Here is a 20,029-nt window from a genome sequence, read left to right as displayed (position 1 = left end):
TCATCTGATCATCTACATTTGCCTTCTTACAGCACTAAACTATGTTTTCTACCTTTATCTTGCATCTACCTACCACTTCAGCATTTTATTAAAAATAAAAATAATAATAATAATAGGAGAAATGTGGGATCAACATATAAATCAAGTACAAAAATCAAATGAATATTCATATTTGACCTGATGGTTTATAGGTCATATTGCATGATCAAAACCGAAAGTTTCTGTGATGACTGCCCTTGTACTGTTCACCATGTAAGAATTTATTCACTCTGTAAGAATTCGTTCACCATGTAAGAACTTGTTCGTTATGCTTCAGAAGATTGGAGACTGACGAGAATTAGGCTTGAGATGGATTAATGATTGTACATTGAGCATTGACCCCCCTATACTGAATTTTATTGTTGTTAACAACCATTTGATCAATAAATATGAGAGATGCCCTCTCAAAAAAAAAAAAAAAAAAAAAAAAAAAAAGCTGGTCTTAGGGTCAGACATTATGTGATCAAATACCAATCTGTAACTATATGATTGAATCCATTTTACCTCATTCTCCTCACCTATGAAATGGGAATAATAATAAACTTACCTCATAGGATTATTTCAAGAATTAAATGAGAGAATCCATATGAAGCCAGTTGCAGAATACTTAAATACATAATAAGCACTTCATATAAATGTTAGCTGTCCTGTTATACATATACATGTATATGCATAGATAACATTGTGACATTTTATTTTGCATGCATTCTGTTTTATATACATATTTGTTGTTATTATTTTTAAAACTACAGGAAAGCATGGCCCCTTGAGGTTCTCACTGTGGTAGAGATTCCACTCTGGAGAAATGGCTCCAGGCCCCTAGAAGGGAGCCCCAAAGGACTCATGTTGCTAGGAAGGAGGTTTGGTCCCTAGAGGGCTGCATTTCCCGCTGCTTGTACCCTGCTCCTACAAGCTCTGCTTTCTTTTCTGCAGCCTGGAGATTTTTGTAGTAATCATAGCAAGGAATGCAGAATTTTTTTCTTGGCCTAATAATCATAGTTACTGGCTGTAATAAACAGTCCTAAAAATGTATGGGTCAAAGCCAGTAGGAGTTACCCTCACTCCTGCAATAGTCCAAGACGGGGTGCCTGCTCAGCAGCAGCTTTCCAGCACTTGGGGACCGGAGCCAGGCTCTGCCCATCCTGTAGCTCCACCAGGCCCATCTTAATGTTCACGGGCCTCTGTCAAGTATACAAATGGAAACTCATACTGGGGTTGTCAGATTTAACAAATAAAAATACAGAATGGCTAATTAAATTTTAGCTATTGAGAAACAATGAATGCCTTTTTAGTATAAATACGTCCTGCACAATATTTGGGACACAAATACCAAGAAAATTTTTATTGTTTAAACTGCAATGCAAATTTTACTAGACATCCTATATTTTATCTGGCAACCCAACACATACCAAACATTTAATACCAAATACCAAATATTTAAAAGTTAAAGAACTTTTGAAACAAACTGTTAATGAAAATATATTCTAACATTCTACCTTGACAAATGTACCTTCTTAAAGACCTTGAAGGTCAGGTTTCCATAAAGAATTCTCGAACTCCTTGGATTTCTACACCACCATCCTGACTGTTCTCCTCCCTTTACTTCCAGCTGTCTCTGACCTCAAGGAGCCTCATGTGCACATGTGAGGGTGCCCTAGTTCAAGTTCTATCCACACTCCTGCAAAGAGCCACCTCCTGGCCATCCCTTAGGCATAGGGGTGCACACTGCAGTGGATGGTCCCACTGTAAGGAAGAGTATGGGGAAGAGGTGCACAGAGGCCATGGAAGGGAGACTCCAGCAACCTGAAGAGTGGTCTAGAAGGGGGAGTCTGGGCTCTGGGTGGGCACACCCCTGGCCTTGTGGACTCCTCTGTGCCCACATCTAGCGTTCTGGGTTTCACCATCCTCTAGGGCCATGTTGTCTTCTTTACCACCCCCCACCCCAGCATAAAGAGAGAGCATGGAGAGGTGACACTCCATTTTTTAAAAGCCTTAACCCAGAAATGATATACATCATCCCTGCTGACATTCCACCGGTTCAAACTTAGTCACAATGTATGGAAATATAAGGAATTTTTATCATTACTATTCTACTAGATTGATTCTAGGATGGTAATAGGCATGGCAAAGTGGTATACTACAAGTCTTAAGGAAAAACTAATAATTTTATTGCCGTCATACTCAATAATTAACAAGAATAGTAAACCAGAATCTTCAAAATGGCTCTCAACGCCTGCTTTCAGGGAAAAGATTTACAAAGCAAACTGTCTATTCCTGTGTCCCTGGCAGCACTTAACATAGTACCAAGCATAGAGTGAGCATCCCATGAATATTTATTGAGGCATGCATGGTTATTTATTATTTATTATTGGATTGAAGTAAAGACTCAGTGCTCATTACCTTGGCATAATGGAATGAACTAGCAAGAAGCAAAAGACATACCATAGTAGAAAGATGCTGACAAGAGTCTTTTGCTAAAAAGAAGCCTTCCCAAGGCTTCCCAAAAGCATAAAATCCCAATGCACCTACTCCTGAGGATGGCTACCCTCGGGCAGAAGGTGTGGGAAAATCAGAATGTTCCACTTGTGGGTATACATTTTCACTATGTTGTACTCAAGCACATTTATTCAGTAATTTACCTTCTTTTTTTATGTTTTTTTTTTTACTTTGGTATCATTAATATACAATTACATGAGCAACATTGTGGTCACTAGATTCCCCCTATTATCAAGTCCCCACCACATACCCCATTACAGTCACTGTCCATCAGTGTTCTAAGATGCTATAGAGTCATTGCTTGTCTCCTCTGTGTTGTATTGCCTTCCCCTGCCCCCCCCCATTATGTGTGCTAATCATAATGCCCCGTTTTCCCCCTTCTCCCACCCATCCTCCCCACCCATCCTCCCCAGTCCCTTTCCCTTTGGCAACTGTTAGTCCATCTGGTTCTGTGAGTCTGCTGCTGTTTTGTTCCTTCAGTTTTTTCTTTGTTCTTATGCTCCATAGATGAGTGAAATCATTTGGTACTTGTCTTTTTCTGCCTGGCTTATTTCACTGAGCATAATACCCTCTAGCTCCATCCAAGTTGTTGCAAATGGTAGGATTTGTTTTCTTATGGCTGAATAATACTCCATTCTGGATATGTACCACATCTTCTTTATCCATTCATTTACTGATGGACACTTAGGTTGCTTCCATTTCTTGGCTATTGTAAATAGTGCTGCAATAAACATAGGGGTGCATATGTCTTTTTGAAATTGGGCTCCTGCATTCTTAGGGTAAATTCCTAGGAGTGGATTTCCCCGGTCAAATGGTATTCCTGTTTTTAGTTTTTTGAGGAACCTCCATACTGCTTTCCAAAATGGTTGAACTAGTTTACATTCCCACCAGCATTGTAGGAGGGTTCCCCTTTCTCCGCATCCTCGCCAGCATTTGTTGTTCCTAATTTTTTCTATGTTGGCCATCCTAACTGGCATGAGGTGATATCTCATTGTGGTTTTAATTTGCATTTCCCTGGTAGTTAACGATGTGGAGCATCTTTTCATGCGCCTATTGGCCATCTGAATTTCTTCTTTGGAGAAGTGTCTGTTCATATCCTCTGCCCATTTTTTAATAGGGTTATTTACTTTATGGGTGTTGAGGTGTGTGAGTTCTTTATGTATTTTTGATATTAACCATTGTGGGATATGTAATTTATGAATATATTCTCCCATACTGTAGGGTGCCTTTTTGTTCTGCTGATAGTGTCCTTTGATGTACAGAAGCTTTTTAGCATGATGTAGTCCCATTTGTTCATTTTTTATTTTGTTTCCCTTGCCCAAGGAGATGTGTTCAGGAAAAAGTTGCTCATGTTTATACTTAAGAGTTTTTTGCCTATGTTTTCTTCCAAGAGTTTTATGGTTTCATGACTTACATTCAGGTCTTTGATCCATTCGAGTTTACTTTTGTGTATGGGGTTAAACAATAATCTAGTTTCATTCTCTTGCATGTAGCTGTTCAGTTTTGCCAACACCAGCTGTTGAAGAGGCTGTCATTTCCCCATTGTATGTCCATGGCTCTTTTATCGTATATTAATTGATCATATATGCATAGATTTATATCTGGGCTCTCTATTCTGTTCCATTGGCCTATGGGTCTGTTCTTGTGCCAGTACCAAATTGTCTTGACTACTGTGGCTTTGTAGTAGAGCTTGAAGTCAGGGAGCATAATCCCCCCGCTTTATTCTTTCTTCCCAGGATTGCTTTGGCTATTCAGGGTCTTTTGTGGTTCCATATGAATTTTAGAACTATTTGCTCTACTTTGTTGAAGAATGCTGCTGGTATTTTGATAGGGATTGCATTGAATCTTTAGATTGCTTTAGGCAGGATGGCCATTTTGACGATATTAATTCTTCCTATCCATGAGCACAGGATGTGTTTCCATTTATTTGTATCTGTAATTTCTCTCATGAGTGTCTTGTAGTTTTCAGGGTATAGGTCTTTCACTTCCTTGGTTAGGTTTATTCCTAGGTATTTTATTCTTTTTGATGCAATTGTGAATGGAATCATTTTCCTGATTTTTCTTCTGCTAGTTCATTGTTAGTGTATAGGAATGCAACAGATTTCTGTGTATTAATTTTATATCCCGCAACTTTGCTGAATTCAGATATTAGATCTAGTAGTTTTGGAGTGGATTCTTTAGAATTACCTCCTTTCTTAACTCTTAGAAAACTGCTGTTTAAAAATATCTCTGAAGCATAGAATATGATGTGGACACATCTGGAACCTTGTGATCTAAACATGAGTGTAGGAGCTGAAATGACTCTGAAAAGGTCAGAGCAAAAAGCATGGGCAGTGGCCATCGTGGAGAGTTTGCTCACACGTGCTCCATGCACCATCATGGAGAGGTGTCAGCATTTGTTCACACCTGCTGAACTCTATGGCTAATGGGGTTTGTGTTGATAACTTCCTGCCAAACTTCCTTCCAGAGCCTAGGTGCAGATTGCATTATGCCCTGGTGATAGGCATTAGCAATTTTTAGGAAATGGAGTCCTGGCATCCCAAATGCCCTCTCTAATACTCTCACTTATCCTTATGTGTGACTCTACTACTATAATAAATATTAAAAGACCATCGTGGCTCCTTTTCTGGCTGTCCCTCCAGAGGAAGTGTTTGACCAGCAGTATGAAAAAATACAAACCTTACTACTTCATAATCATGCTTTACTTTTTAAATGATTCTCCATGCAGTCTGGCCATTTTGGAAATTCAAATCAGTCTTCATAGTCACAGAGGATGACTGCCATCTGCACAAATAATTTATAAGTGTTTACAAAGGCAGTTCCAAAAGCAGGGCTCTGAAGACAAAAAGGGGGAGGATGTCAGTTCAAGCATCATCTTCTGGGAAGTTTCCCTACCACCCTCTTGCCTCCCCAAGGGCCATTACTGCTTCCTCCCTGGTGCCCCCACTGTGTCACTCCACTCACTTCTGCCATAGCTGTAATCTGTTAACATGGGCCTTCGTCCTCTGCAAGTCTCAGACTGCAAGATCTCTGAGAAGAAAGATGTGTCTTGTGCATTTTTTTGTACAAATGCATAAACCCAGTACCATAACCCACATCTAGCAAGTGTATACATATGTATATCAGTATGCATAATACATTTATTAACTTATAATACATATATATATAACACATTAAATTTAAATAATACATATATTTTATATATCTAATGTAAGTCATACATATATTAGTATATCATATTACAGTATAATACATTAATGTTTATATATTAATATATATTATTATATATATAATTTTTTGACCATTGCTCTAAATACTTTTAAGTACATTATTTCATTTAAACTTCAAAACAGCCTTATAAGGTAGATGCTCTTAGTCCCTATTTTACAGATAAGGAAGCTGAGGCATAGAGAGGTTAAATAAATTACCCAAGTCCACATGATTAGAAAGTGAGGAGCTCATATGTGAATCCAGAGTTGACACCAAGTGTGGTTTTAACCACTGTCATAGGAGAGCTACCACTACCATTTATTTAGCATCTGGTCTGTGCACTCGTGCAATATCCTTCACATTTTTATTATTCCTGTTACTCCACAAAGGATCACAATGAAGTGTGGATCTCACTTTAAAAATGTAAATGCTGAGGCCCCGGAAGCTTATGTGACTTACCCAAAGTTGCACAGTCAACAGGCAGTAAGTCCAACCTTAAGCCTAGCATTACCTCCCACACTGCGGCCCACATTCCTGGCAGAACAGGGGAGAGCGTCATGTAAACATTACCGAGGAGAAGAAAAGCTGACAGTTACGGTGGCCTATTTCTTTTTTCAGGTTCAGTCATTTTTAGCATCACTTAATGGAGAGAAGCTGGAACTCATAAAAAACGACCTAATTTCCATAAAAGACATCTTTGCAGCTAAAGAATTAGAGAATGAAGAGAGTCAAGAAGAACCAGGTAAAGGACAACAACCAATTAAATAGCAAGAAAAACTGTCGGGATAAAATCCTCATGAAGCTGCTGTAAATAAGCACAGCCGGGGTGGAGCTGCTTAGTTCAAGTGTTCCTCCTCCTCACCTCCAAGCCCTCTGCATCTGCCCTTGTTCTGGGAGCTGCTCACATCCATCTATAATCCTCTTTTTCTCTGGGCAGGAATCCCTGAATTGAGGCATTTTTATTTCCCAGGCATCTAGCGCCATGCCTGGCACATTACAATCATGCAATAAATGCATGTGATCAGATAACAAAGAACACAGAACACTAACCAGGGCCCTGATGACTAGAGTTTATGCTCTGATGTCTAATTTCTTATCTGCATGTGGAAATTGTTAAGTGTGATTGATGTTGATGATGGGCAGGTCTTTCAACAGATTCCATGTTTTTCTTCTTTCTTTTCATTTATACATGCAGGAGTTAGGGTGTATTTGGAAGCAGCCTGCACTCTACCTAAAAAATAAAATTCTGTCAATGGCACACAGTGTTCCAGGGCCAGAAAGTCAGGTTACCAATCACTGGACTGAGCAAGGTGTACACTCCTGATAATCAGCCAGCCCAACAGTGATGCAACCCCAAGGACACTAGAACCTAGTTTGTAAGAAGAAGGCTTCCTTGAGAGGGGAAAAAATGTTTTCAAAGTCAGGCATGCTTAATGATTACTTTAGCCTTTCCCTTTAGGAGCAGAATATAGCAAAACATTTGCTTCTGTATGTGGAGAATGATTTCCACCTGGCGTCACCTGGAAGCAGAGTGACCACAGTTGTTTAATACAGGTTATGCTGAAAGGTCAAGGAGCCATGGAGACCCAGAACTGGCTTCTCCCAGGACCTTCTAATGGGTCTCATTTGAAACATGTTCACCATTCAGTCACTGTATGGCCCTGAACAAGTCACATAACCTTTCTGGGACTCATATCTTCACATGTAATATGGAGACACTGACACATGTTCCCAAGGACTATTTGATGATCAAATTAGATCATCTATGTAAAAATATATATGACAGTGCTGGACACACAGAACTACCCAAAAATGTTCACTATTATTAAAGTGCTAACATAATGCCAAAAGAAATTGTAAAGAAAGAAATTATGTGCCTTCAGTTTAATGAGATTTCTGCTCATGGCATCAAAACAGAAGAATTAATCATTCTGGAGCATGGAAACAGGCCGATATCAAAGACAATTGAAGAATAATGTTTTTGAGCATTTCTATGTTTCTGTAAAAGTCACACAGGATGACAGCACTCTTTACTTTAATAATGAAGATGCTAAGACCCTAGTTGTCAAAAGTCATGCAGTTAGTATTATGGACCCAAGATGCACTAAATTGTAGCTTTTCTTTATGACTGTACTTGTTATTACCACATGCCGAGTAGTGATAATATGCGTTCATGCCATCAAGTAGCTGGAAGTGTTTTGTACCCAGGCATGTTACATACCTTTAATCAAAGCTCAAACTGAGAGCTCAAATGCTTCATCCTCAGTGCTCAGGGCATAATTATTCTAAGCATTTTCAAACTGTCATTTAAATACCACCATCCACTTTATTTCCCCATACTGACCTTATGTGCCTTCAGTTTAATGAGATTTCTGCTCATGGCATCAAAACAGAAGAATTAATCATTCTGGAGCATGGAAACAGGCCGATATCAAAGACACAATTGAAGAATAATGTTTTTGAGCATTTCTATGTTTCTGTAAAAGTCACACAGGATGACAGCACTCTTTACTTTAATAATGAAGATGCTAAGACCCTAGTTGTCAAAAGTCATGCAGTTAGTATTATGGACCCAAGATGCACTAATATATAGATGACTCTTTTCCAGAGTAACAATCACCAAAAAGATTGTCAGGAATTAGTCTGGCCTATTTCTCTTCAGTTTCATGATGCCTGAGGTAGACCTTGGTCCTGTTGGGTATGTCATTCAGAAAGGATAAAAAAAGATCCCAAATTCCCCCTAACATCAAAGAGAGACTGTTACGAGTACATGTTAAAGGAGTATTCATTGCATCCCCAACTAGTGCTATTTCTTGGAGAAGAAATTTGAGTCAATACTGTTGAACAGAAAATAATACTTACTACATGTGACATACAGTAATATAAAACATGAGTAAATTGAGATTTTTTAAATATGACTTAAAAAAAATTGAAGCCCTGAACAATATGCCTAAGAAATGATAGATGTGTCTCTCCTTAAGTGACAGAACCTGTTATCTCCCACAATATGTCCTTTTTCCCAAAGGGCATCTCCAGATTATCAAAACACAATTAATTTTAACTCATTTAATAAACAAATGTCATTCAAACACTTGAAGAAGAACCAGCAGAAAAGAATCACAGGGTTGTCATGAAATGAGTTTAATGATGTTGGAGTGTCACAACTTGAGAAGTGTGGAGGAATTATCTAAAATCTGCAGAGAGTGATCCTGTCAGTGGACATGAACACACAGTCCAGGAGCTATGCTCCAGGAGAAATCAGAGGATTTTCATCAAATTGTTCCTCGTAAGCTCTGATATTCCTAAAAGCCTCCTAACATCTAAATCATTTATTTGATAGTCTCAGAAAATGTAACGAAGTGTCATTTTTAGGTAAATTTAATATCGGGCTCCTCTGTGTTTAGTAAGGTGAGTGAATGGTTTGCATGTTTGTGTTCCCAGCAGAGTGTACTTTTTACCACACTGCTGTGGGTCTCGAATTTGTCTTGCCGCCATTGTGAAGAGATTTTAAAAGGCTATTTTCTATTTGTATGTGTAAGATAAATTCTAGCCAAAATAAGCAGGCAAAGAGAGGCGACAAAGGGCCAAGTAATTTATTTAAATACCCCCGGGTGACGTTCTGTGGCCTTCTTGTCACAGGCCAGAGAAGTCACACCTGGTTAGGGAGGTGGGGGGTTTATAAGGGATTAGGAGGGGGAGGAGTGGGCAAGCTATCCTAGGGGGTGTGGAGAGGTATGATTGGCTAAAGGTGACTTAATAGACAACTAGAAACTTTTTTTCCTTCCAAGAGTGAGGAGGCTGACATCCGGGTCTTAGTTGGCACATCAGGATGGAATTCAGGGAGAGCTGCCCCCTTTCCATATATGGCACGGACTTTGAGGTCTGGTCTGTTCTCCCCCTATGGCATCTCTCTGTTCTGTTTGCATGTCCTTGTTTTTCCTTTCTCCAACCTAACATTCCAACCTTTTGATCATAATGGGCAATGACTCAATCTGGCTACTTCTGGCTGACAAGGGGCGTCATGGGCTGGTATTTGAGGCTGGTATTAGGCCGAAGGAGGGGGTTCAGTGGGAAGAGGTGCATAACAGTGAAGTAACATCTGGTTGGTGGCAACCCGGGTCATCTAGGTTAGCTGCTGTTAGAGGAACCTGAGGACACAGGGGCAACTAAGAGTAAACCACAAACTGTTATTAAGGGGCCTAGTAAGGGCATTAGCCAAGCTATTATGGGGGACTGGAATTCTGGATCGAGTTCACATCTCAATGACCAGCATTAGGACGGACTCAGCATAGATAAGACTGCATTATTTAAACAATACCTTTCTCCAAAATCACCCTTATGCTTATTAAAAGTAGCCAGATTAAGAAAATAATCAACAGTTGGTTTGATTATTTGCGTAAGTGCAGCAAGAAGAGCAATTGATTACATAGGCTCTTTTAAATATGTTTTGCTGGAACTTTTTGTAAAGAATTTCAGATTGAATTTTTAAAGGCCTCTCTAGGTGAGAAAGCCAAGTAAGACTTGCCCTCAGGTTTTGCTTGTGGTACTTGTAGATTTGGGTGAATTCTTCTCTTCTCAAGGTTAAGACATCGTGAGGTTCCTGCACCTGCTAGGAAGTGACCTTCTTTACTCACCTGGTAAGGCTGCTGGGAATCCTGTAAGCAAGGTACCAGGCCAGTTCTTCCAAGGGGTTTTGTTGGTTCTATAAAGTCAACGTTAGTTCCTTAAAGCTGTTCATATATGAGCTTACACACATGTCTCTCAGGTATGACATTCCAGTCAAAGCCTTGGTAGTATAACCAGTGTTTTTAATTGGTCCTCGTACAAGGAAAGCAGGTTCTTATTGAACTTATGCAAATAAACATACTGCCATGAAATATAAAAAGAGTCACTGAGAGTTTTTAAATTCTGGAGGGATCAGGTAGAGAGAAAGATAAAGTTTCAATTCTGCTTATAAAGGCAGTCATTTACTAAACTGTTGTCAGCTAAAGAGAAAAAGCTTAAAACACTTTATCAACAACATTTGAAACAAAAAGCTACCAAAATCATCTTCCTTAGTTTACTTAATCTTATGTAACTAACACCTGTTCTGCTGAAATCTAGTTTTTTACTAGTTTAGGAGTAATAAAACAGTGAGTATAGATGACAGAAGACTTACAAATGACAATGGTTAAAGATCTGATGAGAGCTTACTGTAAGACAGTTGTTATAAAGAAATTTGGATATTTCTGTAACACAAAACATTCAGTAACAAAGTTTAGCATCATTCCTTTTGACAGTGCCCTCCAGGCAATTAAACAGGTAATTATATATCAGATAAATAAGCCAAATTAGCCAAATACTTTCTCCAATGAGAAAAAGCTTTTCTGACATGTTCCAGGGGCTCTCTGGAAAATATCAAGAGTTAACTAGAGGCAAAAGCACTTTTTTGAATTTGATTTTGGGAAGTTGTTAAAAGATTTAAGGCACTTGCTTAAAAAGGACTATAGGTTGCTATGAAGCAACACTTATCTAATTAACTAGAATGACAACAAAGCACTTCAAAGGCAAATAAAGAAGGTTACACAGTTGTTATCAAAGTTTAGCTTTTAGTCCTTTTAATATTAAGATCTCATTTTCTTAAAGACTCCGACAACTCACTGAGACTTTAAGCATAAGAAACTGCTTTGATAAAACAATTAGAAGGACTTGCGAAGCCAACATGGCGGCATGAGTAGGACAGTGGGAATCTCCTCCCAAAAACATATATATTTTTGAAAATACAACAAATACAACTAATCCTAAAAGAGAGACCAGAAGACACAGGACAACAGCCAGACTATATCCACATGTGGGAGAGCCCAGCACCTGGTGAAAGGGGTAAGATACAAGCCCCAGCCCGGCAGGACCCAAGCACCCATCACCGCAGCTCCCATCGGGAGAAGAGGAGTCGGAACGGGGAGGGAGAGGGAGCCCAGGACTGCTAAACACCCAGCCCTAGCCATCCGCACCAGAGTGCAGACACAGTGCATGTGTGGAGGGCTGGAAACTAGGGAAACAGGACAGCAAGACCTCTGAGTGGGTTCCGAAGCTGATGCCCCTGTGACAAAGAAAAGCGAGTGCTTTTTGAAAGTCTTAAAGGGACAGGGATGGAACAGCTGGATGGAAACAACACAGGTCACAGTCTAGCAGCTGGAAATTACAGGGAAAACTGGGTGCACTAACCCCCTAGGCAACAGCTCTGAGACCCCTCATGGAGGTAAACAGCCAAACAACCCCCCGTCCATTACCCCTCCGGGGCGCGGTGAAAGCAGAGAAGCAGCCTAAGGCAGGCCCCATGCTCAGAAAGGGAGTTTTCTCCATACAGGCCGGGTAAGACACAAAGACCCAGTCTACACAGTTATTACCCAACACAAGCCACTAGGGGTCGCAGTTGTCCCAGTAAAGAAAGGCCAGTAGCAAGTGGAAAGTTTGGCCCTCCCAGCTGACATTCAATAGCACCTATCAACATGGAAAGGCAAAAAAATATGATCCAGACAAGACTAACCCAGACAGCTTCAGCATCTGCTACATCTTCCCCTGAGAAGGAACCTGAGGAGATAGATTTAACCAGTCTTCCTGAAAAAGAATTCAAAACAAAAGTCATAACCATTCTGATGGACCTGCAGAGAAATATGCAAGAACTAAGGAAGGAGAATACAGAAATAAAACAAGGTCTGGAAGGACTTCAAAACAGAATGGAAGAGATGCAAGAGACCATTAATGGACTAGAAAACAAAGAACAGGAACACAGAGAAGCTGATGCAGAGAGAGATAAAAGGATCTCCAGGAATGAAAGAATTCTAAGAGAGCTGAGTGACCAATCGAAACGGAACAATATCCGCATTCTAGGGGTACCAGAAGAAGAAGAGAGAGAAAAAGGGATAGAAAGTGTCTTTGAAGAAATAATTGCTGAAAACTTCCCCAAACTAGGGGAGGAAATGGCCTCTCAGACCACAAAGGTACACAGAACTCCCATGATAGGGGCAAGGGATCCAAGGAGGGCAACACCAAGAACATAATAATTAAAATGGAAAGATCAAAGACAACGACAAACTATTAAAGGCAGCCAGAGAGAAAAAAAAGGTTACCTACAAAGGAAGACCCATCAGGCTATCATCAGACTTCGCAACAGAAACCCTACAGGCCAGAAGAGAATGGCATGATATACTTAATGCAATGAAACAGAAGGACCTCGAACCAAGACTACTGTATCCAGCACGATTATCATTTAAATATGAAGGAGGGATTAAACAATTCCCAGACAAGCAAAAGTTGAGGGAATTTGCCTCCCACAAACCACATCTACAGGGCATCTTACAGGGACTGCTTTATATGGGAGCACCCCTAAAAAGAGCACAGAACAAACCACCCAACATATGAAGAAAGGAGGAGGAGGAATAAGAAGGGAGAGAAATAAAGAATCATCAGACTGTGTTTATAATAGCTCAACAAGCGAGTTAAGTTAGACAGTAAGATAGTAAAGAAGCTAACCCTGAACCTTTGGTAACCACAAACTTAAAGCCTGCAATGGCAATAAGTACATACCTTTCAGTAATCACCCTAAATGTAAATGGACTGAATGCACCAATCAAAAGACACAGAGTAATAGAATGGATAAAAAAGCAAGATCCATCCATATGCTGCTTACAAGAGACTCACCTCAAACCCAAAGACATGCACAGACTTGAAGTCAAGGGATGGAAAAAGATATTCCATGCAAACAACAGAGAGAAAAAAGCAGGTGTTGCAATACTATTATCAGACAAAACAGACTTCAAAATAAAGAAAGTAACAAAAGATAAAGAAGGACATTACATAATGATAAAGGGCTCAGTCCAACAAGAGGATATAACCATTATAAATATATATGCACCCAATACAGGAGCACCAACATATTTGAAACAAATACTAACAGAACTAAAGGAGGAAATAGAATGCAATACATTCATTCTGGGAGACTTCAACACACCACTCACTCCAAAGGACAGATCCACCAGACAGAAAATAAGTAAGGACACAGAGGCACTGAACAACACACTAGAACAGATGGACCTAATAGACATCTACAGAACTCTACATCCAAAAGCAACAGGATACACATTCTTCTCAAGTGCACATGGAACATTCTCTAGAATAGACGACATACTAGGCCACAAAAAGAGGCTCAGTAAATTCCAAAAGATTGAAATCCTACCGACCAACTTTTCAGACCACAAAGGCATAAAACTAGAAATAAACTTTACAAAGAAAGCAAAAAGGATCACAAACACATGGAGGCTTAGCAACACGCTCCTAAATAATCAATGGATCAATGACCCAATCAAAATGGAGATCAAGCAATATATGGCAACAAATGACAACAACAACACAAAGCCCCAACTTCTGTGGGACACAGCAAAAGCACTCTTAAGAGGAAAGTATATAGCAATCCAGGCATATTTAAAGAAGGAAGAACAATCCCAAATGAATGGTCAAATGTCACAATTATTGAAATTGGAAAGAGAAAAACAAATGAGGCCTAAGCTCAGCAGAAGGAGGGACATAATAAAGATCAGAGAAGAAATAAATAAAATTGAGAAAAACAAAGCAATAGCAAAAATCAATGAAACCAAGAACTGGTTCTTTGAGAAAATAAACAAAATAGACAAGCCTCTAGCCAGACTTATTAAGGGAAAAAGAGAATCAACACACATCAACAGAATCAGGAACAAGAAAGGAAACATCACGATGGACCCAACAGAAATACAAAGAATTATTAGAGAATACTATGAAAACCTATATGCTAAGAAGCTGGAAAACCTAGAAGAAATGGACAACTTCCTAGAAAAATACAACCTTCCAAGACTGACCCAGAAAGAAACAGAAAATCTAAACAGACCAATTACTAGCAACGAAATTGAAGCGGTAATCAAAAAACTACCAAAGAACAAAACCCCCAGGCCGGATGGATTTACCTCGGAATTTTATCAGACATACAGGGAAGACATAATACCCATTCTCCTTAAAGTTTTCCAAAAAACAGAAGAGGAGGGAATACTCCCAAACTCATTCTATGAAGCCAACATCACCTTAATACCAAAACCAGGCAAAGACCCCACCAAAAAAAGAAAACTGCAGACCAATATCCCTGATTAATGTAGATGCAAATATACTAAACAAAATATTAGGAAACTGAATTAAAAAGTATATCAAAAGGATCGTACACCATGACGAAGTGGGATTCATCCCAGGGATGCAAGGATGGTACAACATTCGAAAATCCATCAACATCATCCACCACATCAACAGAAAGAAAGACAAAAAACCACATGATCATCTCCATAGATGCTGAATAGCATTTGACAAAATTCAACATCCATTCATGATAAAAACTCTCAGCAAAATGGGAATAGAGGGCAAGTACCTCAACATAATAAAGGCCATTTATGATAAATCCACAGCCAACGTTATGCTGAACAGCGAGAAGCTGAAAGCTTTTCCTCTGAGATCGGGAACTAGACAGGGATGCCCACTCTCCCCACTGTTATTTAACATAGTACTGGAGGTCCTAGCCATGGCAATCAAACCAAACAAAGAAATACAAGGAATCCAGATTGGTAAAGAAGAAGTTAAACTGTCACTATTTGCAGATGACATGATATTGTACATAAAAAACCCTAAAGACTCCACCCCAAAAGTACTAGAACTAATATCGGAATACAGCAAAGTTGCAGGATACAAAATCAACACACAGAAATCTGTGGCTTTCCTATACACTAACAATGAACCAACAGAAAGAGAAATCAGGAAAACAACTCCATTCACAATTGCATCAAAAAGAATAAAATACCTAGGAATAAACCTAACCAAAGAAGTGAAAAACTTATACCCTGAAAACTACAAGTCACTCTTAAGATGAATTAAAGGGGACATTAACAGATGGAAACTCATCCCATGCTCATGGCTAGGAAGAATTAATATCGTCAAAATGGCCATCCTGCCCAAAGCAATATACAGATTTGATGCAATCCCTATCAAACTACCAGCAACATTCTTCAATGAACTGGAACAAATAATTCAAAAATTCATATGGAGGCACCAAAAACCCTGAATAGCCAAAGCAATCCTGAGAAAGAAAAATAAAGTAGGGGGGAATCTCACTCCTCAACTTCAAGCTCTACTATAAAGCCATAGTAATCAAGAAAATTTGGTACTGGCACAAGAACAGAGCCACAGGCCAGTGGAACAGACTAGAGACTCCAGACATTAACCCAAACATATATGGTCAATTAATATTTGATAAAGGAGCCATGGACATACAATGGCAAATGACAGTCTCTTCAACAGATGGTGCTGGCAAAACTGGACAGCTACATGTAGGAGAATGAAACTGGACCATTGTCTAACCCCTTATACAAAAGTAAACTCAAAATGGATCAAAGACCTGAAGTAAGTCATGAAACCATTAAGCTCTTGGAAAAAAAATAGGCAAAAACCTCTTAGACATAAACATGAGTGACCTCTTCTTGAACATATCTCCCCGGGCAAGGGAAATAACAGCAAAAATGAACAAGTGGGACTATATTAAGCTGAAAAGCTTCTGTACAGCAAAAGACACCATCAATAGAACAAAAAGGAACCCTACAGTATGGGAGAATATATTTGTAAATGACAGATCCGATAAAGGCTTGACGTCCAAAATATATAAAGAGCTCACATGCCTTAACGAACAAAAAACAAATAACCCAATTAAAAAATGGGCAGAGGAACTGAACAGACAGTTCTCCAAAAAAGAAATACAGATGGCCAACAGACACATGAAAAGATGCTCCACATCGCTAATTACCAGAGAAATGCAAATTAAAACTACAATGAGGTATCACCTCACACCAGTAAGCATGGCTGCCATCCAAAAGACAAACAACAACAAATGTTGGCGAGGCTGTGGAGAAAGGGGAACCCTCCTACACTGCTGGTGGGAATGTAAAATAGTTCAACCATTGTGGAAAGCAGTACGGAGGTTCATCAAAATGCTCAAAACAGACTTACCATTTGACCCAGGAATTCCACTCCTAGGAATTTACCCTAAGAACGCAGCAATCAAGTTTGAAAAAGACAGATGCACCCCTATGTTTATCGCAGCACTATTTATAATAGCCAAGAATTGGAAGCAACCTAAATGTCCATCGGTAGATGAATGGATAAAGAAGATGAGGTACATATACACAATGGAATATTACTCAGCCATAAGAAGAGGGAAAATCCTACCATTTGCAGCAACATGGATGGAGCTGGAGGGTATTATGCTCAGTGAAATGAGCCAAGCAGAAAAAGAGAAATACCAAATGATTTCACTCATCTGTGGAGTATAAGAACAAAGGAAAAACTGAAGGAACAAAACAGCAGCGGAATCACAGAACCCAAGAATGGACTAACAGGTACCAAAGGGAAAGGGACTGGGGAGGATGGGTGGGTAGGGAGGGATAAGGGGGAGGGAGAAGAAACGGGGTATTAAGATTAGCATGCATAATGGGGGTGATGGGAGAAAGGGGAGGGCTGTACAACACAGAGAAGACAAGTAGTGATTCTACAACATTTTGCTATGCTGATGGACAGTGACTGTAAAGGGGTTTATAGGGGGGACCTGGTATAGGAGAGAACCTAGTAAACATAATATTCTTCATATAAGTGTAGATTAATGATAACAAAAAAAAAAAAAGAAAGAAAAGGGGGATTACTCCCTGATAGGATAAAACTAACTAAATCAATGATTAATGCATGCTTTAAATATCCTTAATTTTGATCACTTAAAGGGTGTCAGATGATCAGCTATGGAGGTACATTTTTCTGATAATATTCCTCTCTCTTAAAAAAAAAAAAAAGCATTTCCTGTGTGGTGACCTCCAATGAGTTCTACACAATGGTATAAAGGGCGTATCAAAGTGTGGGCAAAGGGTCTGTTTGTGTTTATACAGAGGATCAAAGCCTAATTGGGCTACCCAGAAAATGAACTAAGATATGATATGAAGAAGAACTTCCAACATCAGCACTCTCTGAAAGAGTCATACCAGAAGATGATCATCAAAAAACCTCAACAAAGATCCAGGCACTGCTACAGTTGTAGCTGCACTCATCCCACCGGTTCCTGAACTTGCCATGGGAATGAAGAAGGAGATATCTAAGCTGGCCTGTGCATACAGTAAAACAACAAATTTGACTGGATCTATAGTGTTGGAACTCAAGCAAGAATTAGGAGAAGTGCAAGTTGTAGCACTCCAAAATCTTACAACTACAGACTATCTACTGTTAAAAGAACATATGGGATGTGAACAGTTCCCAGGAATGGGTTGTTTTAATTTGTCTGATTTTTCTCAGACTGTTCAAGTACAGTTGAACATCCATCATATCATAGATATCCATCATATCATAGATAAATTTTCACAAATGCCTAGGATGCCTAACTGGTTTTCTTGGTTTCACTGGAGATGGCTGGTAATTATAGATCTGCTTTGGTTATGTAACTGTATTCCTATTATGTTAAGGTGTGTGCACAATTTAATTAGTAGTTTAAAACCTATACATGCTTAAGTTACTCTACAAGAAGATATGTCAAAGAAATAATCAGTCTTCCCATGTTTTCTTCTATCTGCTACCTCTATAGCTTTTCTTCTTCCTTCCTAATTACAACCCTTAAATAGAATTCGTGCCTCATATCGAATTTACCGAGTATCATAATTCCTCCAAGTGGTAAAGATACCTCAAGACAAATGCTGGGCATAGAAGCCACAGTGCATAAATCTGCAAAGAAGTAAAAAGCTAACCTTTTCAAACAATATGGCTTCTCTCTCACTTACCAACTTTACATTTCCCTGTATGGCCCCGGAAGATGACTGGTTAGCCAGAGACGGGTAAGATTCCTCAAGGGAGGGACAACCTAAGACAGGCACAGTCGCAAGGGGGCCATCAGGTGAGAAATTGGGGATCAACAGTGGTGAGGCTTAGAACCTCCCCCCCCCCTGTTTTGAGAGAAATCTTCTGCATCCGTGGCTGTTTTATTGCCCTTGTCTAGCTTGGATTAACACATAGTCTACAGGCACACACGTGATCATCTACATTTGCTCTCTTACAACACTAAACTATGTTTTCTACCTTTATCTTGCATCTACCTACCACTTCAGCATTTTATTAAAAATAATAATAAAAATAATAATAATAATAAAGGGAGAAATGTGGGATCCACATATAAATCAAGTATAAAAATTAAAAAAAACAATTAGAAGAACTTTCTGCAATCTTTCAATATTAAGAGCTGACTAACAGTTAAGAAAACTGTCTTTTTAACTGAAAAGAAAATTCTAATTTTGCCGTGTACTTGATACTGAGACTCATTTGCTTCAATTTTATATAGCATGACCATATTAAATTCTTCTACAAACTCTTTACAACTTTCTTTTTACATTTAGATCTCTCTTTCTAAATAAACAGCTGTACTTTAGAACAAAGTTACTTTCTCTTATCAAGAGTATTTTTTAGCATGCAGAAATGTTTTTCTTACTACTTTAAGTAGTTTTGATTAGAACTTAAAACTATTATTTTAACCTTCAGTGAACACTGAAAAATAGGCTACTGTAAACTGTTACACTAGCATTCTTCAGATTGATACATTTATGAACATATATTATCATTTTTGGAAATGTGCTTTATAGCACAATTTCTTATTAGGCACAAAATATGTCTATATAACTTAGCAAACTTTAAGAATTTTGGTTACTACAAAAATTCTCAGGCTGTTTGCATATATATATATATATATATATATATATATATATATATATATATATATATACTGTTATACATTAATACAGTATTATTATTAAGATATTTATTTGCTAGGCTTGTTTACTTATTTTTAGCAACTATGCTAGATTACTTACAAAACTTTTACTGAATGTTAGACAAAGCCAAGCCTTTAAGCATTTTATTCTTAAAAGATTTAGCAGATAACATTGACTTAAATGACCTTAGGTAAACTTAGGCAGCTGATAACAACAAGGACATGCCTGCCTCAGCTAAACTCAAATTAGCATTAATGCTTAACATTTTTTACTAGATTCTCTGGAAGTTCCAGAATGCCCAATCCTCACAAGCGCTTGTTTTTAAATAAAATATTTTTCATCTATACACCTAGACACACAAACATACAAACTGAGATACAACGACTACAGTCAGCAACACTTTTTTCATAAAAACTTATACACAAATAGACAAACCAATACAAAGACTT

At 38.7% G+C, this 20,029-nt stretch overlaps 1 protein-coding gene and 1 long non-coding RNA gene across 12 annotated transcripts in view; one reads left to right on the top strand and one right to left on the bottom strand.

Annotated features, from left to right (window-relative positions):
• FAM114A1 (family with sequence similarity 114 member A1) overlaps window positions 1-20,029 on the top strand; it is a 111,341-nt gene that overhangs the window by 49,710 nt on the left and 41,602 nt on the right. For all 11 annotated transcript variants that reach the window (XR_012131760.1, XR_012131761.1, XR_005057077.2 and 8 more), the window contains exon 8: window positions 6,364-6,487. Coding sequence is in view for 8 of the 11 variants with exons in the window: in XM_073237735.1 (XP_073093836.1) it covers window positions 6,364-6,487 (124 nt within the window). In the remaining 3 variants the exon portion in view is untranslated. The remainder of the gene's footprint in view (window positions 1-6,363; window positions 6,488-20,029) is intronic.
• Window positions 2,945-6,355, bottom strand: LOC118969160 (uncharacterized). Its single transcript, XR_005057078.2, has 3 exons — window positions 6,205-6,355; window positions 5,500-5,565; window positions 2,945-5,370 (listed from the first exon to the last, which is right to left on the bottom strand). It is a non-coding gene; the product is annotated as an uncharacterized lncRNA (long non-coding RNA).

Source organism: Manis javanica, chromosome 5 (assembly GCF_040802235.1).
Source record: "Manis javanica isolate MJ-LG chromosome 5, MJ_LKY, whole genome shotgun sequence".
NCBI classification, from domain to species: domain Eukaryota; kingdom Metazoa; phylum Chordata; class Mammalia; order Pholidota; family Manidae; genus Manis; species Manis javanica.
The sequence above is the reverse complement of the archived record's forward strand: the minus strand, read 5'-3'. Positions and strand labels throughout refer to the sequence as shown.